We start from the raw sequence: 12,368 nt of genomic DNA, 5'->3' as shown, positions 1-12,368 counted from the left end.
ACACCACCCCCTCTTCCTCTCCGGACAACCTCGCACGACCTCCCTCACGTCCCTGTGACTTGGTGCCTTCTTTTGAAAATGAAGATCATACTTACCTTAAGGGTTATAAGATTAAATGAGTAAGTTTTGGTCAGGAGCTGAGCACAGGATCTGGCACAGTCTACGTGCTATGCAAATGTTTGTTTAAGAGAATAATGTACTGAACCTGTTCCCTCTGCTAGTCACCGCTGAGTGTTTTACATGCGGTCCACTCATTTCACCTTCGCAGTGGTCTTACATGATAGAGGCTGCTTCCATCCCCACCTTACAGACCGGGGAACCCAGATGCACCCAAAGGCAAGACGCTTGCTCAAGGTCACCTAGGAAGTGTCAGGCAGAACCAGGATTTGAGTTCACACTCCCTGGTTCCAGGCCCTTCAACCCCTTCTCTGCCCGTCAGCACTGTGGTGAGCTGTCAAACAGAATGGAAATCATGTGTCCTTGCGAGTATCACAGTCGGATGGAGAAAGATTTAGCAGAATGCATTTCTTGACCTATTAGAGAACAACGTGCTGCGAGATAATGGGGCAAGGAGAGCTGAGTCCCACTGGTCTCATGCTGACCTCCGGGGACTGAACACCAGGCAGCTGGGAACCGCGCGTGTCATCAGCTGCTCCTCGGCACTCTCAGCCGAGGTGTACCATGCGGTAAAGTCTTTTGGATTTCATTTTTGTTTTCTTTCCAGCCACTCTTTTATCAGGCTTTTGAGGCTTTGCTGATACAGTAACTAGTCTGGGACCATAGAGAAACCCGTAAAGACGGTGAGACAAAGGGAATGCGAAAACACATACATTAAAATACATATAAGGAGTTATAGGTGGTAGGTAGGAGTTCTAGATAGAAAAGGTCAGCAACCAGTGCTGGAAATCCTAGTCAAAACAAAGGAAACCTGTGTTTCCTGTGAGAAATTCCCTTGATGTGGTTGTACATGCATGTATGCCCTGCAGATTTATAGTTTGGGATATGCACTTGTAATAATAGCTATTTTTCAGTGTCCAGACATTTTGTGCTTATAAACAAAAGTTTTTAAAGTGGATTTCTTCAAAAGATTCCAGTGATTTGGCTGATAAAGTACAGGTAATGAAAAAATATATTTTATAGTTAAGTGTTTTTGTTGGGGGGGGTAAAAATGTTCCTAGGATAGTAATGCTCTGTAGAGGTTCTGATAGCTAATACTCCTAAGTGCTGGGTGAGAATTAAACTTGAATAGCAACGATGAAATATTTACTCATCAGACGGCTTTGAAGTTTAGCTTTTTTTTTTTTTTTGGTTGCAGTCCCCTTCCTAATGGGCATGTTTCAAAGAAGAAAATGCTTATAGCATTCAGCTGGGGTGTTATTGTACTCTCTGCATGGAAGAAATCCATTTTGTTTTGGTCCATTCGGGTATTTAAATTTCGAAGACCAGCTACTTAGAAATCCATTAATAATAGAAATACAACTCAGAATTCACACAACTCAGAATTCATTCTCCTTGATAGGATATAATATTTAAAGGTTAATTTTTCTTATACCTATAGAAATAATTGTTTTAAAAGTTGCTTTCAACTCTTGTTGACAGTCTTTCCAACCTAAATTTAATTCTCCAAAGTTTTGTATCCGAAAGCCTAAGGTGAGTGTATGTTAAATGAATCATAACATCACAGAATTTCCTTTTATAAAATATCTCACTGGGTAAAATGACTTATATTTAAAGATGTTTAAATACTACATATTTAGAGGTACAGTTCTTCAGTTCTAATAATGACTGGAGGGTTTTCCTTCAACTTTTAAAATTATAGATGCTTTCGAATGTTGAGTAAATATTGATTTTCTTTTATATCCTGCTTTAAATTTCACTCAGGTAATATAGGAATTTAGAAATTGTTATTGCACTCTTGATTAAAATGTTCTGCTTTTGTATTTCCTCCCACGTGGACTATGATACACTTTTAACATTTATGTTTGTCTTTTATTACTCAGTTTTCATTTGAATCCGACAAGCAGTGAAGACCTCAGGAAAATCCCGGTAAGTTGCCAGGGGTGGTTAGTGAATTTATTGAAAATCAAGCTGCAAGCTGTCTTTCTGTCTGGGACACATTTCTAAAAAGGCCTCCATCTCCTCGAATCGCTCAGTTACCTATGGGTTATAGCTTAGTGTGGTAATTTGGGGAGCAAGAAGAAAAGCAGAATTCAAACTTTAATATACCATAGGGTGTGCGTGACTTGATTTAATGGAAATGTAAGCAATCGTGGTTATAACTGAAGCCTATTTAGAAGGTACCGATTTTGTTTGCAGACTGTTTTAAAATGAATATGAAAGCTCTATGTGAGGGTCAGCATTATAGTTATGAAATAAGAGCATGTGGAGAAAACTAACTTTTTGTTGTTGTTGTGGCTAAGACTGAAGGAAGAATAAAGCTGCTGTCAGCATTTAACAGCAGGAAAAGCATCCTGTTGAGAGAGATCCAGTTAACCAGGAAAGTGTGCGCGAAAGAACATTTAGGACACTTACCTTCCAAGTCAGGACAAAACCACATATATTAACACGTGTGGTAGTGGCCAGCTAAATTAACCGACATATTTTGCCGTTATCACCTCTGTTCAGAGTTGCAGTGCATCTTCAGTCAGTTCTAAACTGTATTAAACCTAGAGAATGAGGTTTGACAAGAATACGGGCACATGTCTTGGTAGAAAACTAAATTCTCACTGAATAACAGAAATAGAGCCTTTATTCCAAGAGGCTGGTGGTTGCTGTTTGAACCATCTGTCCTTAATGTGTGTGATCCAGATGTATAATAAGAATTTTTCAAAGCAGTAACGTATCTCAATTTTCTAAGATGTGATATGCCTGGAAGAAACCATGGTGGTGTATAAACCATCTGAGACATAGTTGTTTGTCTTTAAAATGGTAGAAAACATTATAGAGACAGGGGACTTTGTACTGTGTTTTTGCTGTTTTATGTAAATGATTTGTACGTTTTGATGTTTCATAAATACTCAAGTCTTTATATTATGGCAGTCTGGCGAGAAATGTCAGAATATATGAAGTCAGCCTTTGATCAGATAGTAAAATGAATTCTATCAGGCAGTTACTTAATCTCAAACAAAATGCAACATCAAAAAATCGATTTAATGTGCAGCTATTGTTTATTAAATAACCTTAATTACAATTTCTATGTGCTTGTAAATGTACTTTTCCAAATCTTGTAATTTATTGCTGTAAAAGCATCCTTAGAATTCTTTAAAGGAATAAAATGTGAAAATTGTTTTAGTTAAGGGATTTAAAGGTGATAAAAGAACCCTTGATGTGTGATTATTTTTCTCTGGAATACTAACTATTCTAAATGACAGTTAAAGGATTACTAGGTGTTGTTAATTTACTGCAATACAATTAAGAGGAGAAGGCTCATCCTCATACTGATCGTTTTTGAGGAAAAGTATTTGAACAAGTTTTATGTTGAAGATTATAAGATGTTTGAAGTAATTTACATTAAGTTCTCCAATAATAGCCATCCACCAAGTTATTTTTTTCCCCTTCTGGACATAGTATTTTGTAATTAAGTTTGTATGTCTTATATGCTAGTGCCAACACCTGTCTGTGAAAGCACAGTGTTTAAACAGGAGCAGTAGCCAGTTGAAAGGGCAGTGTGAGCTCTTTAAGGCCTAATTAAGAACTGAAAGGGAGATGAAGGGAGTAGGACAAAAGATGTGAAAGTAGCTGAGATGATATTCCCAGAGCAAAGTTCCTCATTAGAACAATAATGAGATGATCAGAGAATGCCAAGCCTTCATCTTATCTCTCTCTCTCTCCTCTAGTTGCCTTGGATGTCAGTTAGTACCCCACCAATATTTGGTTACCAGGACAACCTTTCTTTAAATCTTCAGTTATTTTGAGTCTTGATAATTTGCTTTTGTTGAAATTTAAATATTGTAAAAAAAAATACATTTCCTATTTTAGGCTAGGCTAGACTATGCGTAAAGTAAAAATAGATCACTAGTAATTTTTAAAGTCTTTTGCACAACTATCATTTAAAACTGTGATTAGAAAACTTCATGTAGTAATTCTCTTCTCTCATTCCGCCTTAATTTTCTTACATCTGCATATGGCAATTTTTTTAGGAGGTTGGGTAGGAACGAATAAGGATTGATTATGAAAGGGGAAGAGACAAGAAAATTTACATTAAATTTCATTATAAGAAGGCATCTTAAAAATGATGAGCCATCTGTATGTAATGCTAGAGGAAAAAATAATGAGTAGTTAGTCCCGTGGTAGGTTATTTGAGTCTTTACTGGCTTAGAGATTTCTCAATTTTAGTTTTTCCAAGACTAATATTAAAAGTATCTTTTGAAAAAGTAATTTTTATATTTGCCTGAGAGTTTGCCCTTTAAGCAAAATAATTTTTGTAACCAGAAATATTTTATTTTCCTTTTGTATGTATTAGTTAATATTAACCTTTATTTTATTTGGAATTACATCAACAAACAGAGGGATAGATATATTTATTGAGTGTATTAGTCAGTTTAAGAATCTTATGAACTAACATTGGAAGGTTTACATGATTTTCAAATATGGGATAAAATCTGCGACTAAGCATAAAACTGTTTTTAATTATTTTATATTCTTTTTCAGAATATAGTTTATGGTACATGTGTTTCTAAGATGTTTTCTTGCTTAGAAACCTGATGCAGAAATTTGGGGTAAAATTTTCACATAAAAGGGCAAATGAAAAATTTATTGAAAGGATCAGGAATGTATTTCCAAGAAATCTGTTTATCGATAGTATTAGATGGGCATGTGTGTGTGTGTATGGGAGGGGGGAATAAGCTAAGTAATGGAGCTGTATATTCTAGATTATTACTGTAAAGTGTTGAACAATATGCTGGGATAATTATTTTGAGAGATTAAATTTTAGGTTGATTTTTATCATAGTATTAACTCAAACTACTATGTCACAATAAGAGGGTTTTTTTTTTTTTTGACGTGTTTTTCCTCCTCATTGTCTGTAGAGAAAATGTTAAAAAAAATTGTTTTAACATTCTCTAATGGTATTGGTATAGTATTCAAAATAACAATACAAATAATTTTCTAACTGTATATTATCACTTAATTAGTTTGGAGAAATCAGTCCCTATATGTATAATTTGATTAAGAGAGACTTAGTCTGATGCTGTTAGTATGTTAAATTAAGGAAAAGTGTAAAACCATCAGTAGTGAATACCCTATAGTTTAATTTCATTAATCTCTGCAGTTCTATCAAGAACTCCTATTTTTCAGTAAATGTTTTATTAGAAAAATGAAATCATGTTAGTTGGACATTATTCCTTGTTAAAAATGCAGTTCAGAAAAAAATCACTTTGTAGACCACGAAATGTTAAAGTGGAGAGGGACCTTGGAGAACATCTCATTTATCAGAGAAGGCACATGAGACCTAGGTTGGTTTCTGTCTCAAATTTGTGCAGAATTACTTAGGTTAAAGTAAGAAACTTTAGCTTTTTTAAATGAAGGTTTAAGATACACATTCCTCTATGGTATGTCTTATGTTCTCTATAGAAACCTGCTTAGTATAATAAATGTTAATAAGAATGTGTTTAGGAAATTGTAAGTTTTATGTCTCTAGACTACTCATGGCCAGTTAAATAAACTAGTAAATATGTGTGTGTGTACGTAGTCTTACAAAAGATTAATCTGAAAGAAAAGAGAAGAAAAAGTAAACCAAGACCTATCTCCAGAATTGCCCTTTAGTTGTTATAGGGCAGTGTTCTGAAATGTTTGGAGAGACGAAGGCAATGCCGTTCATGAGGTCGTGCAGATCTCAGTTTCTAAGGTTAAAAGAAGTTATTTTTTAACATGTCTTACAGAACTGGAACTTACTTCTTTTCTAGCATCCTCTGTTGTGTTAATCCTCTCCCTATAGAGGCTCGTATTAACTCTTATCTTTACTATTTAAATAGCTTTGTAACTAAAGGAAGTTCCTCCAAATGGTCTTACCCCCTGCTGCCATTTCCCTAGAACTTAGCTCTAATCATCTTTCCTGTTTAGAAACTTTCAGCGGGCTCTCTGTTTGCTGCAGCACTCTGTCTGAGAGGATTCGACATCCTAGACGGTCTCTGTGGAACTCACCATTTCAGCCTCTCGCTGTGCCTTGTCCTGAACCTTCTTTTCCAGCCTTACACCGCTGATCACCTGTATTGACCTTTGCTTCCTCCCTTTGAACAGGCAGAGCCCACTGCTTGAGATGCCCATTACATATTTCTGCCTGGCAAAATCTTTGAAGACCTAGTGCACACCTGAGAGGGTCTATGGATTGGAGAAGTTTTCAGTCCTGAATTTCTTTTTTTTTTTTTTTTTTTAATCCTAGAAAAGGGAGTGTGCTTGGGTAACACAGTAGCAAATTGCTGTCTGTGCTCTGGCTTGTTTCTCTGGTACAGCAAAATCAGGTGTCCAGAGGAGGAGGGGATAAAAAGTTACACTTTGGCTTTACTGATGAAAACTCCTAGACATATATTAAATTAAAATAGATCCTAAAAATGAGTAAGGACGAATTTAATTTCTGAGACAAAAAAGGAAAAAAGACCTTCCTACCTGCACCCCATCCCCGTTCTCCATCCTTGGCTGAATGTGTTAGATACTATTAGTCCTTAAGAGCAAGAGCAATTTCCTTAGTACCTAAGTTTATTTTCCTTAAAGCCAAATGGAAATGTTTTGAAAAAAAAGTGATGAACCATTTTAAGTCGTTGAATTTAGTGATAGAACTGTGTAGGAAAAGGCATAGATTGCTACTTTATACTTCGGCATTGTATTTTAGGTAATGAAAAATCTAAATATTATACACTTTAAATAAATGAAGTAATAGTGCCTTTTAAATTAAATTCCTGCGAAATATTTTTCTTTTAATATTAGAATGCTTTGTAATAACGAATTAAATCACTGCCCTTTTTTGGTTTATGTTCATACTTTTGTGTAAAAAGAATTTTCACTAACAGATTAAGGCTAAACAGTAAATTACGTGAATTGCAAGAGTGCAGATATACTCATCTTAAGTGTTAACATGACTGTAGTTGAACTGTGAGTGTCCTGACAACCAAGGCAAAAAGGGAAATAAATTGTATAGGTATTAGTACTAAAAGGAGGAAATAGACTAGTTACTCAGGGGAGAAGAAGGTCTGTTTGCCTATAAGTTAAAACAGTAGTTCCTCCCGTGGGGTTCTTATAAAGGATGCCCATAAGGATTTAATTCTTAATGCCTTCGACATTTCGTAACATTGCAGAAGCAGATCCGATATTGCTTTTTCCTGGTAGCCATCTTCAATAAAACGGTAAAGGCATGATGACATTAAACTACAGTTCAGTGGAAGAAATTCCATGAGGACTAAACCAGTGTCCAAATGCATAGTTTCAGTAGCTTCTTATATTTCTTATAGTTAATTCTTGCAGATCTTTTGGTTTTGTCTCTTCGAATTATGTTTATTACAGAACATTTTATCTCTTTATTTAACCTTAAATTATACGGTCATTTTCTTATATTGGGACCTTGTCCACACGGTAGAAATAGTTTTAGAAGAATTTAGGGTTGTGATCAAGGCTTTGGTGCATCTGCCCTGGTCGTTTCCTCAAAACAGGGGCCAGCCATTCTATGACCGGTCACATTGGTTCTAGCCAAGGATAGAGAGAAATTTGACGAGGGTTTGAAGAAAGTTGGAGCACAAAGCCATTCATAATTTGTCCCTGATATTGTCTCTCTTAAGACGACCATCTTTATCCTGTTCTAGGACAGCAACCCTTTTGATGCCACGGCGGGCTATCGTAGTCTGACCTACGAGGAGGTGCTGCAGGAGCTGGTGAAACACAAAGAGCTCCTCAGGAGGAAGGACACCCACATCCGGGAGCTGGAGGACTACATCGACAACCTCCTCGTAAGGGTCATGGAAGAAACGCCCAGCATTCTCAGAGTGCCATACGAGCCGTCCAGGAAGGCTGGCAAATTCGCCAATAGCTGATAAGCTAATGGTACTGCATTTGTAACTGGGGGGAAAAAGAAAGGAAGAATGAGAAAGAAAAATAGAAGAAAAGCTTGTTGCTGAGAGAGACCACACTATCAGGTTTCATTACGTACTCTCCTTCATTGTGAAAAAATTGTTTTACTTGTAAATATTAGCAGAGACTATCAAGAGTGACCTTTGAAGTGAGCTAAATAATTTCAACCTTTAGCGTGAAAATGGGCCAGATGCTCGATGAATAAGCAGTTCCTTAGGTGCTGGTGCCGGCCCACTAACCTCCCATAGGCCTAGATTTTCTTGAGAAGAACATGACTTATTCCTCAGGAATAGATTTCCCATAAAGCAGAATTGATACTGTGGTTGGTTTCTCAGAAGTCAATTTGCAGACATTTCGCTGCAAGAATACTGCTCATTATAAACACTACTTTAAAAAAGTTCCTATTTTATATACATATAGATGTACATGAATATCTGTTCATGTATCTTTGTATATAAAATATATGCAATACCTCTTATATACGTGTGTTTTTAGAACATTTTAAAACAACTGGTTGCCTCTAAAATTAGGATACCAGTTAGGATTTCTTAATGTGAAAAGGTATGTGTGCTGCTCTGTCGATGCAAAACAAATCATCATTGCTCCGATGATGGTCTATTAGCTTCTTCAAATTACTCTTGACTACGTGCACCTCGGTTTCAAAATGAGCTGCTACTATTTCTCCAGCATCAGTTTTTTTCTCTTTTTCCAAAAGTAATGATCCAGAGTCCTATTTAAAAGAATGACATATTTTAGGAAACTTCAACAGCATGAATTTCTTGAATTTTTTGTCTTAACATTTGAGTTTCGTTTGAGCTCTAAGCCGAAGGTAAGCAAACATGATTTGTTCAGATTCTGAATGTCTTTAAAATACTAGCAAAGAAAAGATTAGGAAGTTATAGCTGAAGATAATTTGGGGGAAAAAAGTATGTGATCATCTGATGCCTGATAACCCAAAGCAGTGAGCAAATAATAGGAACGAAGAATTAGGCTTGGTTGCAAGTTATCTAATAGAACAGATGGTTGCATTTGGGTTCTGAACCAAAATAAGAGTTGCTAAAGGAGAGGTGAGTGTTTGGAACACATCTTTACTAGTACAGCTTTTTACATCCACCCTTTAGGAATTGTTTTATCACAAGATTCTGAGCGGCTTTTCTTTAAAGTCCGCTCTCCTGAAATGTTGACTGCTTTCATAAATTATCTTTATGTATTTGAACAAAATTAGTCTTTAGAGTGAGAGATAATGAGTAAAAATATCACTAATCCTCTACTGCTTATTTTTAACCCAAAAAGTCTGTGGTACTGTAATATACTGAATCTGTGTCTTCAGAATTGAAAATGAAAAATTCAGCAGTATATGGAGACATACATTCCCCAGTCTTTTACCAAACTGTATTTTTTGTCTAGCATTTATCTCTACCAAGACTTCATTGAAAGTTAAATACGAAGGACATGAAATAGTTTTGTTCGGTTTAATGTTTTAAATCAGATAATATTTGGCCGAGCTTGTATTTGTAAGCTAAAATTACTATTATATGTATTTTCTGGGTTTCTTTACTTTTCCTATGAGAGCATACATTTTGAAATTCTGACACATTTTCCCAAATGCAGAAAATTAGATAGTTCTTAAAATGAGGAAACAGAGAAGGAAAAAATAGCTTTTATCAACTTTTTCTTCCACTTATGAATTTCTGTAATAAACCTCACAATCTGATGTAGAATTTTATTTTCCCATTTGAAGTCTTGGTAATCACTACTTTTTTAACCTGGTGCCATTTCTAGTTATCGTTTATCAAATGTTACAGAAGTCTAAGCATTTGTTTTTTCTTTTAGTGTAATTGAAGTTCTTGCACTTTTCAAAATACTGAAGTCCATGTGTTTTCAGTATTATGACAGGTTATCTGCAGATATTTTAGTATGCTTTGGCCAAATTTACTCTTTATAGAATGAACCAAGATGTCAGTGTCATATTGGGGGTATGTTTTATGTAAATAGAGCTCATGAAAAAGTATGGTTCAAGTACTACTCTTCTTTTTGTAAGGAAATTCGTCTTTAAGGAGAGATTCTTTGCTTGTATAAAAACTCTTAAGGATTAGACCCATCCCTGTGTGGACTCTAGGGAGAACTGCATCAATATTTTTATCTTTAATTCTGAGACAAGAATTGGATTGAAAGCTGAATCTGCATTTACCACTGCCTGAAATACTTTGTTCTGAAGCTTATGAACTTTCTTTCAGTCATGACCTAGAGTGAAACTTCCTATATATTTTCATAATCGGTCAATGTAATGAACTAAAAACAAAAAGTAAAAATGGGTTCCTAAGTAAACATACCAGTGTTTCCTGTGTTTGTGGGCAGAAGTGCAAATAGTTTTCATTTCTCGCTTTGTAGGAAAAAAGGCCAAAAAGATCACATTAGTTTATTTTTTACAAAGTATAGCTTTTAAGTATTCTAATGATATATTTTGTTAGTAGCTTAGAAATGGAAATAAAACATATACTCATTAAATAAAGCACAGCACAGTAGACTTATAGACAGATTTTACTTTTGTGTTTATACTCTAAAAAGACATGCTCAAAGATATTTCCACCAATAAGAGGATTTTTTTAAATTGCAGAATTGATAGTAGTCTCAAACCTGTCTTAAAGCTAGCATACTTCTGTTATATCACTAAAAATATTTCTGCTAATATTTCTAAAACAGTATAGTTTTACAGCCAGTTCCCCTTCCAGTTCTAAAATTCCGCTTGAAAGTATTGAACACACTTCCCATCACTTATGCTTCAAGTTTGTTTGTTGAAGAATAGAGACTAGATCTTAGAATTGTATATAAAATGACATATTACCCATTCAGGAAAAATATTTAAGTATTGCTTTTTTGCTGCTGTATTCTGCATCGAGCCTGGTTTTGCCATCCCCCCATGATTATACATGACTATGTCTATTGCTTTCAGCATAAGTGAAGATTTAGTTGTAATATTCCAGCTGTGAAAAAGTTGCCTTGTGTTTAAAAGGGTTTCATGAATGGAAACCTCAGTAAAACTCAGCTCGTTAGTGACAGACTTGCTTTGCTCACATCCTCCACCAACTCCTCCGCCCTCACATCCCACTGCCTACCACCCCCATACGGGTGCTTGTTCTTTAGCGAAGAGAATCTCAAAAAGGAAAAAAAAAAAAAAAGAATTGCTGTCTTTAATATATCTCGTAATTGTTACACTAAGTAGAGCTTTTATTTCCCTCTGTAGCCTTTTAGAAAAAAAACAGCCTACCTTGGATTTGTAAAACAAGCTGCAACTTTCTGATGTCTGTGTGCTCATATGTCTTATAGATATGGCTGGTGTCCCTTGTGTGTGTAAGTGAAATATGAAGCATGCTCATTCCCTCGCTCTCTTTGAAGTAAAAGGGAAAGGATCGCAGTGCGGCTGGCTCGTGATTGTAGATGGAAGGGTCTGTCAGCACACACGGAAAGCCCCCATTTTCACAGATTTATAACTTTAATAATCCAGATGCGATCATTGCAAGTATTTAATATGCAATAGGTAGCACCTTAACTAATTAATCTGCATAGGAAGGGTTTTCTGATGTATTTAGTAAGACGTGTGGAAGCTCTTCAAGCATTAAACTAGAGTTGACATTTTATTTCGTTTATTTTCTATGTCAAAAAATCCATTCTTACAGTGGAGTCGAAATCTGTAACAAATGATACGTTGGGCCTATCAATCTTCGATCTTCCAGGTGGTTTGTATTTTGAGGTACAGAAAAAATGCTGCAGATCTAGAACTGTATATATGTAGCAGGTATTTGAAAGACACAAGCATTATTTATAACTGAAGAGTATTACACTTGTTAAGTAAAATGCTCCAGTGACTTGTATATGTTTTTGCAGGTACGAACTCAAAAGTATGTAAGCATTACATGATGTGACAATTGTATAATTTATGTAATCTGATGCATGAATCAGAATTTTTATATGATATATTGATTATTGGTTTATTATAGTTGATTAAAGTGTTTAAGCTTAGTTTGGTTGTCATAATTTCTTATTCCAGATAAAATGCACGAATATGCGTTAATACTGTCCATGAGCCCTCCTTGTTTTTTGAAAATACAGTACTTAGGATGCCTCTTGTTTGATGTATTGCAGCAGGTATTCTGTAAGACCTCCAGCCTCACCATGGAAACAGTTTTGAAAAGTCATTCAGAGAGTGGTTTGCACCTGAGCGTGGACACCTCAGCAGCTGTGGCTAGAATGCCCGTTATGTATGGGACATCCTCGCACGGGGATAAAACTTACGGTTCGGTAGAAAATTCCAT

The 12,368-nt window shown here is 35.6% G+C and overlaps 1 protein-coding gene across 1 annotated transcript in view; it reads left to right on the top strand.

Annotated features, from left to right (window-relative positions):
• The window catches only part of RAB11FIP2 (RAB11 family interacting protein 2), a 42,865-nt gene extending 30,790 nt beyond the window's left edge, over positions 1 to 12,075 (top strand). Inside the window, exons 4-5 of the mRNA XM_001927901.6 lie at positions 2,001 to 2,046; positions 7,791 to 12,075. Of these exons, the coding sequence (XP_001927936.3) occupies positions 2,001 to 2,046; positions 7,791 to 8,018 (274 nt within the window). The 3' untranslated portion in view covers positions 8,019 to 12,075. The remainder of the gene's footprint in view (positions 1 to 2,000; positions 2,047 to 7,790) is intronic.

Source organism: Sus scrofa, chromosome 14, assembly GCF_000003025.6.
Source record: "Sus scrofa isolate TJ Tabasco breed Duroc chromosome 14, Sscrofa11.1, whole genome shotgun sequence".
In the NCBI taxonomy this organism is placed as follows: Eukaryota; Metazoa; Chordata; class Mammalia; order Artiodactyla; family Suidae; genus Sus; species Sus scrofa.
Note: the sequence above shows the minus strand (reverse complement) of the source record. Positions and strands in the feature narration are given on the sequence as shown.